The sequence below is a fragment of the Lipotes vexillifer genome, unplaced genomic scaffold (assembly GCF_000442215.2).
Source record: "Lipotes vexillifer unplaced genomic scaffold, Lipotes_vexillifer_v1.1 scaffold830, whole genome shotgun sequence".
In the NCBI taxonomy this organism is placed as follows: Eukaryota; Metazoa; Chordata; class Mammalia; order Artiodactyla; family Lipotidae; genus Lipotes; species Lipotes vexillifer.
The window spans coordinates 1,035,788-1,062,308 of record NW_006786980.1 but is presented as its reverse complement, the minus strand read 5'-3'; the positions used below and the strand labels follow the sequence as shown (position 1 = coordinate 1,062,308).

The 26,521-nt window shown below is 35.2% G+C and overlaps 1 protein-coding gene across 1 annotated transcript in view; it reads left to right on the top strand.

Annotated features, from left to right (window-relative positions):
* Window positions 1-26,521, top strand: part of LOC103085808 (complement factor H-like) — an 82,499-nt gene that overhangs the window by 38,442 nt on the left and 17,536 nt on the right. Inside the window, exons 11-17 of the mRNA XM_007459666.1 lie at window positions 7,939-8,121; window positions 9,971-10,147; window positions 14,090-14,266; window positions 15,049-15,231; window positions 15,339-15,518; window positions 17,885-18,064; window positions 22,710-22,892. Coding sequence (XP_007459728.1) covers window positions 7,939-8,121; window positions 9,971-10,147; window positions 14,090-14,266; window positions 15,049-15,231; window positions 15,339-15,518; window positions 17,885-18,064; window positions 22,710-22,892 — 1,263 coding nt within the window. The remainder of the gene's footprint in view (window positions 1-7,938; window positions 8,122-9,970; window positions 10,148-14,089; window positions 14,267-15,048; window positions 15,232-15,338; window positions 15,519-17,884; window positions 18,065-22,709; window positions 22,893-26,521) is intronic.

Below are 26,521 nucleotides of genomic sequence, written 5' to 3'. Positions count from 1 at the left end.
TTATTTAGTAGTGTATTGTTTAGCCTCCATGTGTTTGTATTTTTTAGTTTTCTTCCTGTAATTGATTTCTAATTTCATAGCATTGTTTTTGGAAAAGATGCTTGAAAGGATTTCAATTTTCTTGAATTTACTGAGACTTGATTTGTGACTCCAGATGTGATCTATCTGTGTGCACTTGAGAACAAAGTGTATTCTGCTGCTTTTGGGTGGAATGTCTTAGAAATATCAGTTAAGTCTGTTTGGTCTGTTGTGTCATTTAAAGCTTGTGTTTCCTTATTTATTTTCTGTCTGGATGATCTGTCCATTGGTGTAAGTGGGGTAAGTCCCCCACTATTATTGTGTTACTGTCAATTTCCCCTTTTATGGCTATTAGCATTTGCTTTATGTATTGAAGTGCTCCTATGTTCGGTGCACAAATATTTATAATTGTTAAATCTTCTTCTTGGATTGATCCCCTGATCATTAGGTAGTGTCCTTTAATGTCTTTTGCAACAGTCTTTATTTTAAAGTCTATTTTATCTGATATGAATATTGCTACTCCAGGTTTCTTTTGATTTTCATTTGCATGGAATATCTTTTTCTCTCCCCTCACTTTCAGTCTGTATGTGTCCCTAGATCTGAAGTGGGTGTCTTTTAGGCAGCATATATATGGGTCTTGTTTTTGTATCCATTCGGCCAGTTTGTGACTTTTGGTGGGCATTTAATTCATTTACATTCAACGTTATTATCAATATGTATTTTCCTACTACCATTTTCTTAATTGTTTTGGGTTTGTTTTTGTGGGCCTTTTTCTTCTCTTGTGTTTCCCACCTAGAGAATTTCCTTCAGCATTTGTTGTAAAGCTGGTTTGGTGGTGCTGAATTCTCTTAGCTTTTGCTTGTCTGAAAAGCTTTTGATTTCTGTGTTGAATCTGAATGAGATCCTTGCTTGGTATTGTAGTCTTGGTTGTAGGTTTTTCCCTTTCATCATTTAAAATATATCCTGCAAATTCCTTCTGGCCTGCAGAGTTTCTGATGAAAAATCAGCTGATAACCTTATGGGGATTCCCTTGAACATTATTTGTTGCTTTTCCCTTCCTGCTTTTTGTATTTTTTCTTTGAATTTAATTTTTGTTAGTTTGATTAATGTGTGTCTTGGCATGTTTCTCCATAGGTTTATCCTGTATGGGACTCTCTGTGCTTCTTGGACTTGTAGTTTAGTTTTATAAACTAAAACTAAAACTTATAGTTTTGCCTATGATCTCTTCAAATATTTCCTCAGACCCTTTCTGTTTCTCTTATTCTTCTGAGACCCCTACAATTTGAATGTTGGTTTGTTTAATGTTGTCCCAGAAGTCTCTGAGACTGTCCTCATTTCTTTTCATTCTTTATTCTGCTCCTTGACAGTTATTTCCACCATTCTATCTTCCAGCTCACTTATTTTTTCTTCTGCCTCAATTACTTTGCTATTGATTCCTTATAGTGTATTTTCCATTTTCAATTATTTTGTTTTTCACCACTGTTTGTTTATTCTTTAGTTCTTCTAGGTCCTTATTAAACATTTCTTGTATTTTCTTAATCCATTCTTCCATTCTATTTCTGAGATTTTGGATCATCTTTACTATCGTTACTCTGAATTGATTTTCAGATACATTGCTTTTTTCCTCTTCATTTATTTGGCCTTTTAGGTTTTTACCTTGCTCCTTCGTCTGTGACATATTTTTTGTCATCTCATTTTTTATTTTGTTGAGTAGGGCTGTGTTCATGTCTTGCTGGTTGTTTGGCCTGCTGTGTCCAGCACTGGAGCTTGCAGGCAGTTGGGTGGAGCCAGATCTTTGTGCCGAGATGAGGACCTCTGCGAGATCTCATACTGATTAATATTCCCTGGGTCCTGAAATTCACCGTTAGTCCAGTGGTTTGGACTCGTCGCTCTCACCACAGGAGCTCAGACCCAATCCCTGGCCTGAGAACGAAGACACCGCAAGCCATGCAGCATGGCAAAAAAAAAAAGAAAAGACCAGAAAAGGCCTTGGAGGTGGCAGGGATTAGGCTCAGGGCCTGTGCTGCCAGAGGGCAGGAGTGCAGAGTTTCAGGCCCAGGCCTCCATCAGGTTTGTCAGGTCAGAGTGGGCAGGGGAGACACTGGCCATGTTCCCTTCTTGTCTCCTGATCCCCTGAAGGTCTCTCCCCATTCCCACTGATTCCCTCACCAAGTTGGCCCCTCGAAGCCTGGTAATGCCTCCCCTCCCCCAGCTGCCCCTCAGGCATGCCCGTCCCATCCCGCCTCTACTTTTCCTCTCCTCGTCCTCACCCCCTCCACATCCTACCTGGTCACATAGGGGTTCCTCCCTTCCCCTTAGGTGTCCAAGGTCCCCCACCAGCACCTACTAGGTGCCCTAGTTATGAGGAGACACGAACTCTGCGTCCTCCTACTCCTCCATCTTATCCATCCTATGCCTGTTTATTGAAGAATGTAATCCATTTTTATTTAGAGTAATTATTGATAGGTAATGACTTACTAATACCATCTCTTTTTTTAAGACTCTTTTGTAGTTTCCTAATTCCTTTCTTCCTCTCTGACTGCCTTCCTATTTGAATTAGTGATTTTTATAGTGGTATGCTTTTAATAAACTTCTCTTTACCTTTTGTGAACCTAGTGTGGTTTCTTGCTTTGTGTTTACCATGAGACTTAAATAAAACGTCTTACAGAGACAGCGGTCTATTTTATACTGATGAAACGTGAGCATCAACCACATACAAAAACTCTTTCCTTTTACCCTCCACCCTTTCATATTTTTGATGTCATGATTTGCCTCTTTTTATAGTGGGTACTTATTAGCAAATAGTTGTTGTTATCATTATTTTTATATTCTTGTCCTTTAACTTTAATATGTTAAGTGTTTAACATTCCATATCAAAGTACTATAGTATTCTGAATGTGACTGTATACTTAAATTTACCAGTGTACTGTGTATTTTCATGTTATTAATTAGCATTCTTTTACTTTACCTTGAATAACTCCTTTCAGTGTTTCTAGTAAGACAGGACTACTGGTGTTCAATTCCCTCAGTATTTGTTGGTCTGGGGAAGTCTTTATCTTCCATTCATTTCCAAATGACATTTTCCAAATAAATTATTCTTGGTTGGCAATTTTCTCTTTCAGCACTTGGCTTTCTCCTGGCCCACTAGGTTTCTGCTGAGAAATCTACTTAGAGCCATATGAGGGTTCTGTTGTAAGTTCCAAGGTCTCTTTCTCATGATACTTTTAAGACTTCTCTTTTTTTCTTTGATTTTTTCTGTTTTATTATAACATGTGTTGTAGAGGACCTTTTTATGTTGATTTTATTTGGTCACCTAAAAATGTCATGAAGTTAGATATTCAAATCTGACCCTTGTTTTGGGAAGTTTTCAGCCATTATTTCTTTAAATAAGCTTTCTAGCCCCATCTCCACCTTTTCTCCTCTGGAACTTCAATAATTCACAGATTGGTTCTGTTGATGACATACCATATATCATTTAGCCTTTCTTAATTCTTTTTCATGCTTTTTTCTTTGTTCTCCTCTGACTGGATAACTTCATAATATCTGTCATCTATCTTACAGATTCCTTCTTCTGCTTGTTTCATTCTGTTGTTGATGCTACTCTATTGCATTTTCGTTTCATCATTGGATTTTTCAGCACCAGAATTTCTCTTTGGTTCTTTTTTTGGATTTCTATCTTTTTGGTAAACTGCTCATTTTGTTCATGTACTTTTTTCTTGATGTTTTTCAGTTGTCTTCCTGTATTTTCTGGTAACACATTGAGTTATTTAAAACAGCTATTTTGAATTCTCCATTGGGTAAATCACAGATCTCCAATCTTTGAGTTTGAATACTGAAGATTGTTGTGATACTTTGTTGATGCCATATTACTTGATTTCATGTTCCTTGAAGTTTAGTGTTGTTGTGTTTGCTTTGGAAGTACCAGTCTCCTTTGGCGGTGAGACAACTTCCTTCAGCCCTGCTACAGACTTTTAGACTATCTCAGATCTTCTATGGGAACACCAGCTCACACTTCTTCTCCCTCTAGTGGCAGAACTTCTGTGCTTGTGTGCCTGGTCTAGATCCTACAATGCACCAGGATGGGTGCTGACAGCCTGTCTTTTGTTTCCCCAAAGATGGCACTACATCTTAATCTTGTATTCTCTCCCTGGCCCACAGATTTGCGCCAAATTTCTGTGTGTGCTCACTAGCTGTCTATCAAAGCTTGCTTTTACCTCCAGTGTCAGTTGTGCCCACAGGGGCTGGCCACAAGATGGGAGGGTGTGTGAGTGAGGCAGACAGAGCCCTGAAGGGGCCAGTGGGCCAGTTGAGTGAATAGGAAGGTGAGGCATTCCCAGCAGTTTTTGAGTGAGTTCTTCGATGGAGTTTGCAATGCAGTTAGTAGAATCAGCTTCCCTTTAATGCTCTGTAAGTGTCCTGTCTTCTGCTTTCATAGCCTCTTCCTGACTCCCAGACATATAGCTCATTATTAGTACTCTGGATGGAATGAAAGAGAAATGAGCCTTTTGGAAGATCCCATACAGATGGGGAAGCTGCAAAATCATACACACACTCCCCCTTTCCCCTGTGGGAGAAATCAGGGGCCCAGGAAGTTTTCTATTAGCCTTTAAGCTGTGCCTCCTTTGGGGGAGGGGTGAAGAAGGTAAAGTTGAGCTGTTCCTCTTACCCAGTCCAATGAATCCAAACTCATATTTTTTTCTCCAGTGTGTGCTGGGTCTCCTCCTGTGAAAACCTGGACTTCCACATAAGGACTCTCCTCCATGTGTGATTTCAGCACTTTGACTGTATCCTCCCACTCCCTTCTGGCCTTCAGCGTTTCTGCTGTAAAATCACCTGGTGGTTTTACGGTTCCCTTCTTTGTGATGTTTCCTATTGCTGATTCAATATTTTACTTTGTCTTTGACTCTAGGCAATCTGATTATGTGTATCAGTCGCGGGGGGGGGGGCGTTGTATTTTTTTTGCAGTTCATCTCATTTCATTCGGGCTTACTGGATCTGAATGTCTATTTCCTTTCCCAGATTTAGTGCATTTTCAGTTGTTTTAGTATGTTTGATTCAGTTTTCTGACCCTTTCCCTCTCTATTGTCCTTCTCAGTCTTCTGTAACATATATAGTGATCATTTTGGCAGTGTCCCATAAGTGCCGTAACCTATGATCACATTTTTACTGTTTTTTTCTTTTTGCTCTTCTGACTCAATTACTTTTAGTGACCTCTGCATCCACTGATCCTTTTTTCTGCTTGTTCTAGTCCGTTGTTGAACCCCTTTATTTAATCTTTCAGTTTATTTATCACATTTTCCAGTTCTACCATTTCTCTTTTGGTAATTTTTATATTTTCTATCTCTCTGTTGAAATTCTTACTTTGTACACGTATTGCTTTCCTGTCCTTGGTAAGCATGTTTATGATGGCTATTTTATGGGTTTTGGAGTTTCTGTTTGTTTGTTTTGGGTTTTTCTGCCATTGAAAAATGTATTTTATTTCTAAATATTCCCTAGTAATAAACCCACAAGCTTTAGTTACAAGAGGGCGAACATCAGAAGCAAGGGAAGAAGCTGAGTACTTAGGCTTGGACATGGGAGCTGCCCGTGACACTCACCTGGGACATATATCAAGCCCAAACCACCTCTGCTTTACTCTTTTGTCAAATTTTTTGCTCTATGACTGCTATTTTGAATCTCTGTTGGGGAAATCACTGTAAATGTAAATCACCTGTCAGGTGATTTACATTTAGTTAGTGTTGGTTTATAGATACTTATCTTGTTCTTCTGACTGGAACGTATTTCTCTATTATTATTTTTCTCGAACCTCTGTGTTGATATCTGTGCATTAGATGAAACACCCACATCTCCTAGTCTTCACAGACTGGACCCATAAGTAGAAAGCCTTCATCAGTCAGCCTGGCCAGAGATTCTGGATGCCTCTCTAACCTCTATGCTCATCCAAACTGCTGTCTTTGTACTTAGCATCTTCCAGGGGTCTAGAGTATGCCAACTCCCATTTATGTCCTGAGACAGGTGACCTAGAAGCCAGAAAAGCTGCTGAAGCTGGGAGCTGGAGTTTATCCCCTCACTCACTCCACACTGAGCTGGGGAGAAGGGCTGTGGAAATGCCTGCATGCTCCTTCAAACCCTGTGCTCTTCCAAACCATGCTTTTGCTCTCTGTAGTCCCCAGGCACCAACAAATTCTGGGCTTCATCAGCTCTCAGAGAGAGGTTAGTTAGGAGCCAGTTCCTTAGGCAGCAGCCAGAAAAGATGAGGGTCTAGGGCTTCCCTGGTGGCGCAGTGGTTGAGAGTCTGCCTGCCGATGCAGTCGACACGAGTTCGTGCCCCGATCCAGGAAGATCCTACATGCCGCAGAGCGGCTGGGCCTGTGAGCCATGGACGCTAAGCCTGTGCGTCCGGAGCCTGTGCTCCACAACGGGAGAGGCCACCACAGTAAAAGGCCCACGTACCACAAAAAAAAAAAAAAAAAAAAAAAAAAAAAGATGTGTAGTCTAACTCCTTCCATGGAGAAACTGGGAGCTTCCATGGAGAAACTGGGAGCTGCTCCCTTTGCACTAAGGTAGGGGATGACCTGTGAGCAGTGCTAGCACAGCCATTCCACTTTGTCCTCAGTAGTCCCAGGAGACTGGAAATGCTGGGCCCTCCCATAGGCAGGTGAGTTAGAAGCCAGACCCTGGACTAGCAGTTGGAAAACTGGAGCCCTAGATTATGGTTCAAACTCTTTGCTCCTCCAGGAGAAGCTGGGTGTTGAGGGTTCCCTCCCAATTATATGGTGCTGTGCCTAGGTGGGATTTATTGTGAGAGTGTGTCTGAGTTTTTCCTAACAGTTAGGATTTTAGCATTTTCTCACTTGCCTTGAACGCGGGAGCCTCTCAACCAGTGTTTTGAATAACGGGAGCTGATACGTGCATAGCTGTTAATTCAGTGTGTCTGTGGGGAGAGGTCGAGGCATCCTATTCCACCATCTTACTAATGTCACTCTATTCTTTCAAATTTATATATGTTGTGTTTGTTTGCTTTTCTTTTTATAGTTTTTAAGTAAAGAGAATTATTGATTTTCAATCATTATTTTCTATTATAGATTTTCAATCTTTATTATTTTCTATTATTGCTATTTAATGTTAAAATTCCCCTCTCAGCACACTTTCGTGTCATTTCATAAATCTTGTAAAATTTTACTTATCATGTTTTTATTTTCATTCAATTCAAAATATTCAAAGTTTTCTCTTTTGATTTCTTCTTTATCCACGAGTTATTTAATAAATGAAGCTGAGCTCTGTGAAGAGACCTAGTAAGTGACAGAAATGTACTATTTCAAGTTTAGTTATACAGTTTGACGAAGCATCATTTAGTCCTTCGTAGACTGAATACATGTGTTGATCATTGTCATCTCCATTGAACTCCATATATTGACATGGCTTTAAGCACCCAATTTTCATGACAAACATTTCAAATTCTCAGATACAAAGGCTATGGTAACTGTGGTGGAAGATTCCGAGATCATCACCTGATCTGAGATACGCCAATTTGTTAACTGTGTTCTGGGTTGCTTAAGAGATCCAGACTAAGCAATGTTTCGAACAAGTCCCAGGAAAGGAAACCCATTGTTAATAGAGTTCTGACGTGCTGTAGGATTCCAGATCCATTAGACAAACAGATTTCTAATAATTTCCTAGTAAGGATTCTGAGTACTTTAAATCTTGCTTTGTTCTAAAAACATGAATAAAGTGTCTTGATTTAATATCTCTGGAAACTCGTAGATTTTTTTCTCTCACACAAGAACTTAAATGATTAGAATTTTTCTAGGTTTACATTTATAAATGACTCCCCATTTTTCTATAGTTATATTATTTGCATCCTTATAAAATGTTTATCAAATATATGCTTATCTTTTCTTTATGCTTTCTCCCTTTTAGAAACATGTTCAAAATCAGATATACAAATTAAGAACGGATTTTTTTCTGAATCTACCTTTACATATCCTTTAAATAAACAAACACGGTATAAGTGTAAATCAGGATATGTAACAGCAGATGGTAATACATCAGGATTAATTACGTGTCTGCAAAGTGGATGGTCAGTGCAACCTGTATGCATTAGTAAGTAATTGATTATTTTGTATTCATTATCCTAATGATCACTCTAGAGAAGTTTTCTTTAACTTCATTATTTTTACCCTTTTTTTTTTTTTTTTTTTTTTTTTGCTGGGGTGGGGTGGTATGAGGTGTTGATGTGGTCCCATGGCTGTATTTGAAAAGATAAATTTTAAAGTGTGTATCATTTTTTACCTTTTATGATTAATTACTAGTAGGGTAGAATATCATTGCATCCTTCACTTCGAGGTTTTTTTTCACTTTAACACATCCCGTAATTATAAACTAATTTAGCTAGGAGACATACCTATATTCTGGTATAAACTCATTTATTTTTAGCTGAATCCTTTATGCCGATTGTATCTGATTTTATTTTATGAAACTTTTATATCAGAATCTTTCCTCCTAAGCCTAAAGGTTATGTTTTTAAGTGAAGATATGAGTCCATAGTGCATAATCTTCAAATAATATAACTTGTAAAATGTATATGTTTGAAACTGTAGGGTAGATCCACTTGCGAAAAATTCTCTGTTAGGAAATCTTCATAAACATCTAGTAAGTGGAGACACAGAAACACTTCTAGATAGGACCAAATTCTGCTGTGCTGAGAGGTTTTTCTGTCCCACCACACAGATGTTTATGATGATTTTCTAAGGACAATTTGCTGAGTTTATCTTATTCACCCCAAAGCTGCACAATGATATTTTTGAAGTGATATTTTACATAGTCACTTCAAGTGAAGTGGATATTTAAAATATTCCTTTCTACTGTTTACATTTTCTTTTTCTTTCCAATGTCTATGCTTAATATGTGCACTAGCCAAAGAGAAAATGATAAAAGTTGCCCCCATATCAAACTCAGTTTGTACTAATATGTGACCAATTTTCCATTCTAACACTCTTTTCATGGAAGAGAAAACTTCTCTATTACTTTTGTTTTTACTAGTATAGTTTTGCTTTAATTTTTTAAAGTTTTAAGCTAGCTGGCTACATAACACATTATGAAATTTGAGATTAATTATTTAAACCTTTATTAACATCACTCTATTACAGTGTTAGTGAAAATTGATACTGTTCAATTTTACTTTCTTGTAAAGAAACATTTTACTTTCTTGTAACTTGTTATAAATAATGGAGCTACTTCTGCATTCAACCTTGATGAATATAAAAGAATACACAACCATTAGAAATATATTTGGGAAAGCAAAATCGGCATATGAATTTAAATATTAGTGTGTTTTAAAGTAGAATTCTATAGAATGTTTAAAAATTTACTTGTTGAAAATTACTCTTTTTTTCAATTAATCAATTTTTCTCTGGCATATATGTCACAACTGCTAATAAGTTCAGCATATTAATTCAGAAAATGCTGTTACAAAAATAGTACCATACATCTGTGATGGCTTATTTTATTACTAGCCTGGGAAAAATGCATAAGTATAATTAAATTGAGAAAAATGTTCATAAAAGAAATATTTCAGAGACATTAAGTGTTGAGAAAAATGTTGTGTAGAAACATATTTTTTCAGGAATTCCCTGGCGATCCAGTGGTTAGGGCTCTGCACTCCCACTACAGGGGGCACAGGTTTGATCCCTGGTCAGGGAATTAAGATCCCACAAGCCGTGTGTTGCAGACAAAAAAAAAAAAAAAAACAATAACAGAAACGTATTTTTTTCATTTTGAGTAACTATTCCAGGACAGTGATCTATCACTGGTATTCTTGGATTATTTTTGCATCATAATTTATTAGCACATACTAATTGGTAAAACCCCCTTTCCCCTTGAGATGAGACTTAATCAGATTGCCCACTAAACAATATTAGAAATGAAATATTTTTATTCCATTATCCCTTAGAATCCTGTGATATGCCAGTATTTGAGAATGCCAGAGCCAGAAGTGATGGCACATGGTTTAAGCTCAATGACAGCCTGGATTACGAATGCCTTGATGGGCATGAGAACCAAGATGGACAAACCACAGGCTCCATAGTGTGTGGTGAAAATGGCTGGTCTGATAAACCTGCATGTTATGGTAAGAACTCCTTTTCAGCTGTTATTCTTTTCAAGATGAACATAATTAACAATAATCATCAAAAATGTTTTATTTTTACCAAATTTGACTGATCTAGAGTCATTATGAAGGCATGGTGATTAAAATCAAGATGTCTCCTTCTGCTTTAATGTAAACTGGGTGGAGGGGAAATTTTGAAGTCCAAAGACTCACTCATTACCAAAATGACAGTGTCTTACAACCTCTTCAACTATTTTGCTCCTGAGTTTCTGCTCTATACCTCCTAGCTTGAGTATTAATTTCTGCAGGTACTGCGAGGAGCTCTTTATTTTCCCACCGTGACAAGTTCTGAGGACAGTGACATGAATCTCTTTCATGTTTGCCAATCAGCTGTCTTTTCTCCAGGGCTAGAAACAGGGCTTCAATCTCTGGCCAACTGAATGGATGTTGAATGTTCCAAGCCAAAGGAACAGTATATGCAAAGCTTTGGCAACAAAACACTATTTGGGAAATACCAAGGTTAATGGATTCTACTCAAGGTGTGGGAGAATTTTATGAGCTGAGCCTGGATAGGAGGCAAAGGAAAGATTATCCAGGTTACTTCAGGGAATGTTCACATTTGGATTAATTTTATGATTGATGAAAAGTCATAAGGAATTTTAAGGAAAGGAATGATATAATTTTATTTGGATTCTTGAAAGTTTTTTTTTTTTTCAGGAAGCCATGTAGGGTGAGAAAGAGTGGGGATTAGATAAGGTTATGACTGAAGAGATGCACAGCAGAGGATAGATTTGAGATATATTTTGTTGGTAGAAAACACAGATAACGTCACTAAATGGTGGATGTCGAAAAGAGCAAAAAGTCAAGGGACTCGCGTGCTTGCTCTCCATTGCTTCATAAGCAAGCAGGTAAATGGAAATGACTTTGTCAGGTGCTAGTGGCAGGAGAGAGAACACTTTGGGAAGAACACGGCAACTTTTGACTTGAACACATTGTGACTGGGCTGCCCATGGACCATAAAAATTGGATATATCCACTACAGAGTTGAATACATGGATCTAACCAGGAGATACACCTGTGAGATTATCACCCTATAAATAATGATATCACATTGGGAAAGAATGTAGAATGAAAACAGAAGAGAGATCAAGACTGAGCCCTGAAGCATTCCAGCATTTAGGTGTCAGACAAAGAGGAATAGATGGCAAAGTAGATAGGAAAAAGGAGAACCCAGAGAATTTAGGGGAAAAACTTAGAAATGAATGTTTCATAGATGTGGAGAGAAGAAAATGTGTAAAGGTAAAGCAAGTATAATAGATCAACTAATGGTGAATCCTGTGGAGTCAGCCTGGATGGGTTCTAATTCCAGTTCTACAGTTTGCTAGGCATGTATCTTAGGGCAACAACCAAGCCTATTTGAAGCTTTGTTCACGCTGCCTAATCTGTAAAATGGATTAGTAATTACAAATGTTCTAATATTTCAAAGGATTTTGGACTAAATTATTCATATAAAGTTCTTGCCATAATGCCTGCCATACAATAAAATCAAGGAAATTGTCATCTAATTACATTATTATGATTGTTAGAGTGGTGAATATTTCTAATTCAGTAGACATGTCCAGTTAGAAGACTGTAAAAATGTGGTGGATTTGGCTACATAGAGGCCAACAAAAACTGCAACAGAGATGGTTTTGGATGGAGCAGACAGGGAAAAACCTACAAAGAACCTGCTGAAAAAATGATTAATAAGAAACTTAACACAACATGTGGACATAACTCTTTCAAAAGATTTGCTTGTGGCAGAGAAGAGGAGGTTCAGGATATATTGCTAGGGGAATTATGCACTGAATAAAGAATTGTTTTAATGGGAAAGATGAGAGTGTGTTGAACGCTGAAGAGGATATGCTAGAGAGGGGAGCAGGCAGAGACTGAACACAGGAAGTTCCCTGTGAAGGAGAAGGGAAAGGAACCAGCGCTGCTGAGAAAATCCTGGGCTTTGGTGGCAACAGCTCTACTTCCAACTTCCTATCAGGAGGAAGGAAGGAAAATGGATGTGTAAATCTAATGCTGAAAAGAAGCAGTCGCTGATGGTTTCTATTTTCCTTTGAGGTAGGAGACAAAGTCATGTGAGATTAAGTGGTGCACAGGGGAAGGATGAGAAAGAGCACTAGGCAGAGTAGAAAAGATTAAAAATAGAGATTTCAGACAGACACACAGAGTGAATTTATAACGGAAATGAGACAGGCTTGTTCAACAGTGTTCTGGGCACAAATTTCACTTTTCAGGCTGTCAACAAACACCTAATATGTCCTAGAAGTAGGCTAAGAGAAAATGGTGAAAGATACAAACAGGGGATCTGCCTTTCAAGAGCTTTCGTTCCACTGTGAAAAAACAGCAAATAATTAAGGTAAATAATGAACCAAAAGGTAAAATATTTCTAGTATATTTTCCGAATAACTGTATTCGAAGAACAAAAGAATCCAAGTGCTTAGAAAATAGGAGAGGACTGAAGGCTCTAGTTCCTACAGGAAGACATCTATGCAAAGAAAAGTTGGAAACCATTCATTCAGCATAGAGATAAGGGTCTGTGCAACAGCCGAGGCAGCAAAGAAATTGACCTATTTTTAAAATTCTGTATTGACTCCAACTCCAGGGGCAGATAGATGACATTGGAAGTGTAGGCAAGGAATGGATTGTAAAGTGTTTGGAGCTTACCCTAAGTAAAGGGGGAGGCTCTTAACATGATCATGGCTTTCTTAAAGTTACTGTCTTTATGTGAAGACAGCAGTTGGAAAATAGCCTACAACCGATGTTATTGTTAATGCAGCATTTTTCACAATATGATAAAATAGGAATTGTATATAAGCACAAAATATATAAACACAGACACATACCAATAAAAGTATTGCTATGTGGAAATTTGGAGTAGAATTTTCAGAAAGGAATCTCAACTGTTCTCATCAAGCGTGACCTTCTCAACTAAGCTACAAAACTCAATATTAACACAAAACGAAAACTATTTTTTGAGTTATTTTTTGTGATATTACTTTTAAAAATAGTTAACTTACATCTAACTTTATGACTATGTGTTAAGACTTGACTTTCAGACAGTATGAATTTTCATTTTGGTGAAATTCTAATTTTCAAATTCCAGTTTTGAATTTTATAAATTAATTAACAAGATAGGAAGACTCCAAATAAGAAAAATGCAATTTTTCATAATTTGTAGCAATGTCACAAATTTCATACATTTTATAAATTTGGGGGTATAATTTTACACATTTCTAAATTGAGTCAGAATAATTATAAATATATTAATAGTAAGATCATTCATAGGTACAATAAGAACAGATACTTGTATATCATATACATAATCATGACACCTAGAATATGCCTATCTCTGTGGCCTTGAACATGTTCCTCATTTTGTTTCATGTTTCAATTTGATCATGTTTCAGTTTGATTTCCACACTTGTAAAATTAAGGGATTTTTTAATGTTCCTGTAACTCAAATACATGAGGAATGTCTCCCTTGTGTGTTCTGGTTTCCCAATTATATTTTTAAAAATACCATTTTTCATTTGTGTGCAATTTAAAAATTGTAGCATTCGTTTCCTTTAACATGAGAGAATCTTTTTACATTTTGAGACAGAAAAAGCAACATTAAATTTTATAAATGTCAGTGATAAAATCATATCCAGTTCAAACAAGCTGACTTAACAAATAAATTATCAGGACACATACGTTGCTGTTCAATACCTTATTATTTCTCAAAGAGCCCTATATGAATGGAGAGGGTGTATAAAACCTAATATGTAATGTTTTTCAAGGAAGAGCATTTATGTGCTGCCCCTCTGTATATGCATGGAGTACCCAGCATCTCATTTTTACATGACACATATAATATTTATTTGGCAATGATTAGTTGTATATTCTCACTAAATTATTTGTCTCTTTCTATAGAAAGAGAATGCAGTATTCCACAAATGGAAAACAATTTAGATGCTAATCCCAAGAAAGACAGTTATAGATTTGGAGATGTGTTGAAATTCTCCTGCATACAAGGACGTATTATGGTTGGAGCAGATTCAATTCAGTGCTACCACTTTGGATGGTCCCCTAATCTTCCAACATGTAAAGGTAAATATTTATCTTACAGCTGCTGAACAAGAGTTAAAACCTTAGACATCAACCATTTCTTTCCTCTCTTAATTTTCTGTCTGCTTCCAGTGCATCTATAATCTAATGCATTAAGCCAGAGGTATACCCACCAAGGACAAGTGTTGGGTTGTAGATAAAACAGTTTTCCTTATTTAAGAAATTAATCTCCAGTTGCTTCTTGAAATGTGTGGTGGAAGTATCCACAGATATGTATAAGGAACCTGACACTAGCAGGATTTCTTGTTAGTTTTCCTTTTGCCTACAATTCCACCATTAATATTGGACATTTTATATAATGTGGGACTTACCTTAAGTGTCATCAAGTGTGTCTAAACAATGTTCAAGTAGCTTATAGTCAATTCAATCATATGTATGGCTGGAATAAAAGTTAAAACTTGATCAAATGCTTGTTTCAAAGGATAATATTTTTTCCAAAAGTTTTGATACAATGTTTCCATGGAATAAGAATATTGCTATAATTTACACACCCATATTTATTAATTGGTTTGCATACCTGTTTAGGGTATCTGGATTATTGAACATGTTTTCTGGGCTTACATAGACTTCCAATATTACTCAGGATGAGTAATAGAACTAGGAAGCAGAGTCTGGTGTAAACACCATTGTTTTTTCATTGTTTAAGAATGCTAAAATAAATTATGTAATAAATAATAAGCTAACAAAAAATCTCTGCAATAGCTGGATTTTTAAGCTGTAAAATAGACCACGTGACCATTATTTACACAGCATGTCTACTGTAGGGCAAGTAAAATCGTGTGCTCCACCTCCTCAACTGCTCAGTGGGGAAGTTAAAGAAACACAGAGAGAAGAATATGGACACAGTGAGGTGGTGGAATATGTCTGCAATCCTGGATTTCTGATGAAGGGCTCTCACAAAATTCAGTGTGTTGATGGACAATGGACAGCTTTGCCCGTGTGTATTGGTAAAGTATTAAAAATAGTAATATTTAAAGGTAAGCCAACACTTTTATTTGTATTCTTATACAAACTTAAATGATAAAGACGAACATATTTTTGTGAAATTTTCCAGAGGAGAAGAGTACCTGTGGAGATATACCGGAACTTGACCGCGGCTATGTCAACCGTTCTGCCCCTCTCTATCACCATGGAGACTTGGTAGAGTTCAGTTGCAGAGAAGCATTTACAATGATTGGACCCAGATCAGTCACATGTATTAGTGGAAAGTGGACCCAACCTCCTCAGTGCATTGGTGAGAATGCACTTCTCAAATTGACATTTAACATTTGCAGCCACATTGTTGAAATTTAGAGTTATCCTTGAAAATGTCAGCTTAAATTATAATGATTCCCAACATTTGTTGTTTATAATTCAATATATGTCTGAAGAGGAAAAGTATAAACCAGAAGAGAGTTTTATGAATCTTTCTGTCCTGATATTAACATTGTTTATCTTTACAAGTGTGAAGCTAAATCTTACTGATATTCACATGATTAAAATATGAGTACTAGTTACCAGGAAAATACAACTATCTCTGCAGAAATACCAGTTTTGTTTTTATATGATACTCTTTCTTTTAGGACCTTTAAAACAAGGAAATATAGCTAAGAAAATACTCATTTCATGCATTCCTTTAGGAATCTTGCCTCTCTCAAAACTTCTAACAATGATGATTTCTCAGTCGGTTTCAAATGCAGCAAAAAGAAGTTAACGTGCTGGAGGGAAGGTGGGCTCAGGCCCTCCCAGTCAGTAGGTAACTCAGTCACAGGAGGCCCTTGGGCTGGGGCCAGGAACCTGCCCTGACTGATGCATTTCACTGTAAGTGAATCATCCTGACCTTTGGATGGCCAAATCTTTGATGACTGACTGGGAGAATCTTAGCTATCTCCGTTCACTTTTCCCTTAGATGACTTCTTTCCTGGAGTTTTCCTGGATCCTGCATTCAAAGAGAGCCCTGGATGCCCGGTCTTATTTATTCATCAGATTTCTAGTCATTAATTATTCCAAGAAGGTAGAGCTTAGGCTCAGGCTCCATGAGAGCAGGGATTCATACCTGTTTTGTTCACTGCTATATTGCCAATATCAAAAGACTGGCTGACAGATAGGAGATATTCAATAGGAGCTTATTAAGTTAATCAGTAAATTTCATTGTTTATTACTCCCTACATTTTTACTAAACACAGTCCAGTCCAAGGTATTGCCAGTTCTTCACCAAACCTCATCTTTATCCTCTTCCATCTCTACAAATGACCTCGCCTCATTAACTTTTCATTCTACCTTACACCAAAACATGTGCTTCAATTATTACTCCCCTGATCTCAGAGTTTTCCTTGCAAAGGTTAATCCTCTACCTGTATTCAGTTTAACATAATCCCTCTCAGCTATAATAGACCTTATTCCAATTTTCTCCTCTCAGTGTTTATTTTGTAACTCTGTCTAGTCTAGCTTTTCATTCTTCTTACTATATTTATTTTCTCCTAATAAATAAGTTTGCTTTCCTTTCAGAAACCAGTCAATCATAGGATGACGACAGCAGCCACCACTGCTCCTTTTGAGTATACATCTTCCTTCGGTTACCATTCCCTGAAGAATACTATCGGCTTTGTCTCCCTCAACACTCTGAACAAATCCTAAAAATAGGGCTGATTCTCAAGCCTCTAGTGTGTTTTGAATTCATCTCCTTATTTCATATTATTTTTTCAGGGTTGCATTTTCAAATCATTACTTTTCGATAGTCAACTACTCGACTTTTATTTATTCTGTTATCCTCACTTGACTCTTATCACTAACAAATCATAACAAATACTACCAAAGACCTATACTGATATTTTGTCATATTCAAAAAGGACTTCCACCTGCATTGATTTTTTGAAATAGGTAGCTATATAAAAGCCTTTTTTAGTCCATATTTAACTTTTTTTCTGGAGCCAGAAAAAAAATTGTTATTATGGCATTATATTGGATCATAGAATGACCTGGTGTATAATATAGCTTCTCAGAGACTCTACGTGTATATACAGAAAACAGGTTTTAACTTTAAGTACCCACTTTTTTATTCCAAGTATTTGTTATTTTTTGGTGATCATTCAAAAGATCTGCTTAAAAATTAAGATTCTATTAAAAAAACCCTTAGATGTACTTTTCTTATTATGTTTCATTACTTTTCTTGAAAAAATATATATAAATTAGCAACTTGATATTCTATGTCCACACATAATTGTTTTTATTTTAATGTTTTAAGGTTGTGAATTAAAAGCAATGCAGAAATGCTTGAGATCTAAAAACAAATGAATGTGAACATTTGCACATGTTTCAAGTTTGGAACCCGATTATTCATACGATGACTATTCACTATGTAGATCATGCAAAAATGTTCCAATCCAAAATGCAGAATGTCTTTTGGATAGATATTTTCTCTGAAATTTCAAAAACTGCATGCAGGACTCAGGTTCATATATAATAGTCCATTTCATGCAATTTGATCAGTAATAACTTGGTTGGTGGAATTTGTAGGCATAAATTGTAAGTTCATTATATTACTGACTTCATAGCTATTTATTGTATTTGTTATTTGGTTCTTAGAATTAGTCTTTTCAAGGGAATATTTTCATTTTATAGCAACAGAGGAACTTAAGAAGTGTAAATGGTTAAAAACATTTCCATCTGAGGGAAATCCATCGGATAAGATTGAATTTGACCATAACAGCAGCAAAAGTTACAAATGTCGAGGAAAATCAGAATACAAACACACAATCTGTATAAATGGAAGATGGGATCCTGAAGTAACCTGCAAAGAAGGTAAACTCTTCTTTATAATGTTTTCAAAAATGTATTCTATTTCTTTCTAACTTGTAAAAGTAGTATCTTTGTGTCTTTCAAGGAAATTTAGTTATTTATCATTACAAATAATTTTCAATCTGAAAGGTAATTTAGAAACAAACCAAAACACTGTTTCTAAATATTAATTGTATCATGTGCATTAGTCAGCTATATGACACAACACCCAGAGCCTTGGTGGCTTTAAATTAACATCCGGGCAGTAGATGTGCTCATTAGCATGGGAAAACCATTGCTTTTGATTTCTTACATTACACATAAATGTGCTTATGTCTATGCTGAACTATTATGTGTTTATTCACGTATCTATTTATGTATCAATCTATGTATCTATCTATTTATATATATTTATGTATCTATCAAGTCATCTATTTATCTGTTTGTGTATCTATAGCTATCTTAAAAAGTCTTGAATCATATTGACACCACCAATTCCAATTGAATAGGCTCATTTCAGTTTTTTACTATCACATCTGTATCTCTCTTCCCTAACTGTAGGACACCTTGACTCACTATCCTCAATATTTTTACCAATTTCTACAAGCCTATAATATACAGAAAGTAGCTTCAAACCAATATAAAAACAAATCTACTATCTAGTGTTCAACATCTTATAGTTCTTTCTTATATACAGTTCTCTATGTAAAAGTCATACCACACTAAAGCTGTTAAAGGAGAATAAATTATTTAGAAAAACATAAATATTTGGGAATTAAACAACAAACTTCTAAACAACTGCCATGGCAATATACAATGTGTGCTGTATATTATACATGATACATTTATGATTGCTTAGTCCTTGTGAATTTACTTTTTTATAATTATAAAATATTTATTTATAGTTTTTGTAACACACCTTGTCTGCAAGTCTATATTAGCTTATTTAAATATAGTTAATTTATTTAAAACAACTTATTACTTTCACATGATAAAGGAATGCCCAACAAATTTCAAGTAATCAATGTCCTCAAAGCAAATATAAAATTAAAAGAGAACTTGCTACACAACTGCATCTTTAAGGAAACAAATAATATATAGAGGCAGTGAAGTACATGTGTTCTTCTACATTTTCTTCTAGAAGCTTTATAATTTTAGTATGTATATTTAAGTATATTATCCATCTTACAATAACATTTAAGTATTGCATAAAATAGGAGTTGATTTTTTTATGTATGGATAGCCAATTGTTTTAGCAATATGTGTGGAAAAGACTGAAATGAAAATCAATTGACTATGGAAGTGTTGATTTATTTCTGGACTTGCTATTCAGTCCATTTATCTATTTGTCTATCTTTATTCCTGCAAAATTGCCTTTGTAACTAGCTTTATAGTAGACTTGAAGTCTGTGAAGTCTGATATGTAGTCTCCAAGTATGTTCCTCCTACTCAAAATTGTTTTAGTTATTCTGGTCTTTACATTAACAGAAATTTCAGGGAAAGCTTATTAATTGTTATAAAATATTTGTTTGTATATGGAAAGGGATGGCTTTATAATGAGAAATAAATTAGGGAGCATTGACATCTTTACCATATTGAATATTCACATCATAAACATGGTATGTCTCTTTATTTATTTATGCTTCTATTTTTCCAGTAATGTCTTAAGCGTAAAACACATAGTTCTAAAAAATTTTGAATTTACATGTGAAGTCATCTGATATGTAGTTTTCTTTTTTTGGCAGTTTCCCTTGATGAAGAATTCAATTTCAATAGGGAGTGTGCTATTTACATTTTCGATATTGTCTTTTATCAAGGTGTGAAAGTTGTATTTTTCAAGAAATGTCTCCATTTTACCTAATTTATGAAATTGATTGATGTAAAATTCTTTCTAATAGTCACTTAACATTCTATTTTTCTTTTAATTCTACAGTATATTTAGTGATCTCACTTCTTTCGTTCTTGGTATTGATAGTTGTTTCTCTCCTTTATTTTGATCTTCTCCCAAGAGTTTTGTTTTTCAATATTATTATTTTCAAATAACCAATTTTAACACTCTTAATTTTCTCCATTTCCTCTCTTCTCTAATTTTTAGCTTTGTTAATTTTCTGTTTTCTCTTTTCTATTCATCTTTCTCAATTTTCTCTCTTTTGTGGACTTAATTCTCCTTCCTTATAATTTCTTGATTTTAATTTTACTCTCTCATTTCTTAAGATAGAAAATTAAAACATTGATTTAAGTCATCCTACTTTCTAAATGTAAACCTGTAAAACTACCTTTTTCCCTTCTAAGTGCTGCTTTAGCTGTGTCTCAAAAAATTATAAATACATCCAATTTACTTTCATTTAGTTCTATGTGGAATATTTTCTAATATTCCTAATGACTTCCTCTTTGACATGGCAGTTGTTTAGAAGTTTGTTGTTTAATTCCCAAATATTTACATTTTTCTAAATAATTTATTCTCCATTTAAGAGCTTTATTGTGGTATAATTTTTATATAGAGAGCTGAATATATTTAATGTATACAGTTTGATGAGTATCATGGGTGTTTGCATAGATAATCTATTCTTATTGATTTCTAATTTAATTCAATTGTCACAGAACACACTGTGTAATTTTTCAGTATTTTGAAATTTGTTGTTTCTTTATTGCACCACATATTGCCTATCATTGTGGTATTTCCTTTTTCATATAAAGCATATGTATAATCTAGTTGCTAGATCAGGTTAAAGTGGTTCCTAGTGTTCTAAAAATTTATCTATGTCTTAAAATGTTTTTTTCTAGTTGTTCTATCAGTCAGAGTAAGAAGGCTATCAGTATTGTTAACTAGGATTATGGATTTGTCTATTTCTTCTTTTAGCTCTGTCCGTCTTTGCTTCATTTATTTGACATATTTTTAGATACATTATACATTTATGGTTGCTTAGTCCTTGTGAATTAACTTTTATAATTATACAATGTTTCTTTATAGCTCTTGAAATACACCTTGCCTAGAAATCTATATTAGCTTATTTAAATACAGTTAATTAATTTAAAACAATTTATTACTTTCATATAATAAAGGAATTCCCAACAAATTTCAAGTAATCAATGTCCTTAAATTATTCTCTCTAAAGTAAAAGCAAATATAAAATTAAAAGAGAGCTAGCTACACATCTTATTCACACATGTCAAAAATCCCTAAACTAAAAAACCCCATTTTCGGTGGTTTACTAACAGAAAATACATTAAATGAAGTAAAATGTAAAGGAAAACAGTATACTTTTAAATCTATGGGATACAGCAAAAACAAAGATATTTGTAGTTTAAAACATGCATTACAAAACAAGGAACAAACTTACAGTAATAGGAAGTACAATCTAGAATCTAGAAAAGAACATACACCCAAAGAACATAGAAGGAAAGAAAAATTAAAATATCAATTATTATAATAAGCTAAAAAATCATAAATAGCTGATTTACAGGATATGAATTCAGTTTATAGGGAAATGTAGTGGATAGACCAACTTCTGCAAGACTTATTAAGAAGTACAGATTAATATTATTAGGACAAAAGTAGTTAAACATCAGACACAAAAGAAAATAAATTCTTGAAAATACATTAAAAAAATGTCAAGATAGTTAAAACAGAAATAAGAAAAATATTTTGGATGAAATATAAAATACTTCTATTGATGTAGAGCGAAGTAGAAAATCTGATGATATTAGTTAGCATGAATGAAGTGTATTCAGTCAAATATTTCCCTGAATTTGATACAAAATATTGAACAATTGAAAGGATTTACAAGACTTTCCAGTATATACTTGCATATGGCTTCTAATGAAATAAAAATGCAGTATGGCAGGAGAAAGCAAAATCAAGAAGTCACAGAGAGGTCCAAAATCTTCCAGGTATAGTCATGCAGAGTCTTCCCTCAGTTGAGCAGGACAGGCTTTGTCTTCAAATTATGAACTGCCAATATATATCTGAGGTATCTCAATTTTATGGGACTCAGACACAGTTTACAGAGGGGTCTTTTATACCCTGCTGGTCACGTAACTAAAGCCAGGTTGTCAAATCCGTTAAGCCAGGTGTATTTCATCAATCTGTATATCTCTTAACAACACAGGAAAGCTAGTAAATTGTACCTCCAGAAGAGTTCTGAACTGTAAACAGTATACTATAAATCCCAGTGAACATATCTAATTCTTACCTTGGCCAAGACTCTGCATCAAATTAATCGATCATTAACTAAGTGTAATTTTTCCTCTGGCTAATCTGCTTCCACTGGGAAAAAATCTTGTGGGGGTTTTAAGCTGATTCCAATACATCTAATCACCAATATCTGTAAAAAAAATACCCTGATATCAGTTTTTACTTAGTGCCTGTAATTGAGTGAGCAATTCACTTAGAACATCCTAAAGGTTAGAAGTAATTAAAATCGATTTTATGTAAATTATGCAAGATTGACCACAGAAAGAACAGAAGGAAGAACCTGCAAGGAAGACCATGACACTGTAAACCAAGTGTGATATATTAAAGTGCTAAACAAGCTTAAGAGTATAATTGAGTCTAATATTGTTTAATCATTTATGATATATTATTAGAGCTTTCTATTTATTGAAAATTATTCCTTTAATATTTTTAACTTATGTTTTTTAATCAAGAAATCTAATTTTAATATTTTCAGAAGCACAAATACAATCATGCCCACCCCCACCTCAGATTCCCAATTCTCGAAATATGACAACTACAGTGACATATCAGGATGGAGAAAAAATATCTATTCTCTGTCAAGAAAATTATCTAGTTGAAGATGAAGAAGAACTTGTGTGCAAGGATGGGAGATGGCAGTCAATCCCACGCTGTATTGGTCAGTAGTGCATAACTTGCTTTATAAGATGCTTTTAAATAAGATTAATACTCCTCTAAGCTTTGTATGGACCAGCAAGGTCAAGATCTCTCTATTCCACTTTATCTTGAAATGGTAAATCACAATTAAGTATATAAATTAATGAACATTCTTTCACTTCTAGTGAGAAGTAAATACAGACAAAATTTTTGGCCTACTGTGTAAATACCAGATAAAATTTATGTTTATGCATATTTTATTCCTAATGATCAAAAGGACAAGAATGAAGGGGCAGTTGGGCTGCCCAGCCTGGGACTTGGAAGATAATTCCCCCAGCATGTCTGACTTAGAAGTCCAGTGTAGCTTGTGTACAGGAAAGCCAGAGGGCTATAGGAAACAGAGATTCTGTTCTTAAAAGGCACACAAAAATTCTCACTTCCTCCATGTCCCAGTGCAGAGGCAGTAATTAGAAAGAAGTCTGGGTTAGACTGACTTGCTGATCTTTGTGAACCTCCCAGAGAGGCAGGAGTCAACTGGGGACATGGATACTGGTGCCAGCCATTATAAGAGACAAGTGCCACTTTGGAGTTCTCCCTATAGCTTATTAGCACCAGAAGCTTACCAACCCTCGACAGCACCAACCCCAGGCCCCACCAGCCCCCACAGCTCCTACAATGGGACCTGGCCCTGTTCCTGGGTGGGACAGCACCAGCACAGGTACCCTTGGGCCCTGCAGCCAGCTGCCCCAGGACTTGGTCCTGCCCACCAGTGGCTGACAGCCTCTGCATGAGACAGAGTCTGATAGTCAACCAGGTGGGGGGCCAGCCCCACCTACCAGTGCACCCACAGTAATTGGCCTTGCTACAAAAGATGGGCACCCTTATAGCATATAGATCTGGTGTATAGATCCTACAGAGGGGAGCATGCTGCTGGGTCCCATAGACTTTTCCTACATAAGGTCACTCCTCCAAGATCAGGAACATGCCTCACACATATAAATAAACACAGAGAATTAGGCAAAATGAGGAGACAGAGAAATACATTCCAAATGAAGGAGCAAGACAAAATCTCAGAAAAAACTCTAAACAAAGTGAAGATAAGCAGTATGCCCAATAGAGTTCAAGGTAATGACCATAACAATGCTCAATGAACTCTGGAGAAGAATGGATGAAAACAGAATTTTAAGAAAAAGGTAGAAAATATAAGGAAGAACTAAACAGGACTGAAGAATACAGCAGTTGAAATGAAAAATTACACCAGAGGAAGTCAACAGCAGATTAGAGGATTCAGAAGAATGGATCAGTGATCTGCAAACAGGGTAGTGGAAACCACCCAACAGCACAGGAAAGAGAAAAAAAGAATTTAAAAAAAGTGAGGATAGCCTAAGGGACATCTGCAACAACATCAAGTATAGTAACATTCTCATTATAGGGATCCCAAATAAAGAGAGACAGAGAGAAACAGAGAACATATTTGAAGAAATAATAACTGAAACATTCTAACAAGAAATAAACAGACTTCCAGGTCTGGAAATCAGAAAGTCCCAAACAACATTTACCCAAAGAGGACCACACCAAGACACATTATCATTTAAATGGCAAAAATTAAAAATAAAGAGAGAATCTTAAAAGTAGTAAGGAAAAAACTATTAGGTACATACAAGAGGACTCCTCTAAGACTATTAGCAGATTTTTCTGCAGAAACTTTGCATGCCACAAGGGAGTGGCACAACATATACAAAGTGATGAAAGGAAAAAACTTACAACCAAGATGACTGTATCCAGCAAGGCTATCAAAGGATGGATCAACAGTTTTACAGATAAGCAAATGATAAAAGAGTTCAGCAGCACTAAAATGACTTTACAAGAAATGCTAAAGGGACTTTCTAAGAGGAAAAGTAAAGACCACAACTAGAAATAAGAAAATTACAAAAGAAAAAAATCTTAATGGTAAAAGCAAACATACAGTAAAGGTAGTAGGTGCTAGTAGGAAGGTTAAAAGACAAAAATAGTAAAATCCTCTGTATCCACAATAAGTAGTTAATATAGAAACACAAAACAAAAGGATGTAAAATATGAGGTGGGGAATAGAAATGCAGGGTTGTTAGAATGTGTTTGAACTTAAGAGACTATCAACTTATAACCACATATGAATATATGTTGTTATATATGAATCTAATAGTAACAACAAAACAAAAAATCTATAATAGATCCACACACACAAAAGAAAGTAATCCAAACATAACACTAAAAATAGTCATTAAATCACAAAGGAAGAGAGAACAGAAGGAACAAACAAGAATTACAAACACAACCAAAAAACAATTAACAAAATGGCAAAAGGTACTTATCTATAATTGCTTTAAATATAAATGAACCAAAATGCTCCAATCAAAAGACATAGAGTGGCTGAATTGATTTAAAAAAAAAAACAAAAAGACGCATATATATGCTGCCTATAATCACTCACTTCAGAGCTAAAGAAACACTCAGACTGGCAGTGAGGGAATGGAAAAAAATGAAAATAGAAATAAACACAAATCTGGGGTCACAAAATTTATATCAGACAAAATAGACTTTAAAACAGAGACTGAAACAAGAGACAAAGAAGACATTATATAGTGAGAAAGGGACCAATCCAACAAGATTATGCAACAATTTTAAATATATATGCACCCAAACTAGAAGCACCTAAGTACATAAAGAAAATACTAACAAACACATACAAAGAAATAGTAACAAAACAATAGTAGAGTACTTTAACTTCCCACTTACATTAAAGGACAGGTCATCCAGACAGAAAATCAAGTTTAAATCCAGTGAAGAAACATTGGACTTAAACTATAAGTCGGATGGACTTACTAAACATATATAGAACATTCCATCCAAAATCATCAGATACACATTCTTTTCAAGTGCACGTGGAACATTCTCCAGGATAGATTACGTCTTGGCCACAAAAGAAAGTTGAGAACATTGAAATCATAGCCAGCATCTTTTCTGACCACAAATGTATGAGACTAGACTTCAACTACAGGGAAAAAACCCCAAAACTGCCAAAAGTGCAAACAGTTAGAGGTTAAACAATATGCTACAAAACAACCAAGGGGTCACTGAAGAAGTCAAAGAGGATATTAAGAAAAATACTTGAAGACAAATGAAAATGGAAAAACAATGGTCCAACATCTATGGGACTCAGCAAAACCAATTCTAAGAGGGAAGTTTATAGTGGTACAGGCCTACCTCAGGAAAGAAGAAAAATCCCAAGTAAATAGTCTAACCTTAGACCTAAAGAAACTAGAAAACGAAGAGTAAACAGAACCCAAAGTTAGTAGAAGGAAAGAAATAATAAATACAGAGGAGAAATGAATGAAATAGAGACTTAAAAAAAAAACAATAGAAAATATCAATGAGACTAAGAGCTAGTCATTTGAAAAGATAAACACAATTGATAAACCTTTAGAAAGACTCATCAAGAAAAAGAGATGAGGGTCTGACTCAATAAAATCAGGAATGAAAGAGGAGAAGCTACAACTGATACCACAGAAATATAAAGAACCATAAGAGATTACTATGAACAATTACACACCAATAAAATGCACAACCAAGAAGAAATTGATAAATTCCATGTAATGCACAATTTCTCAAATA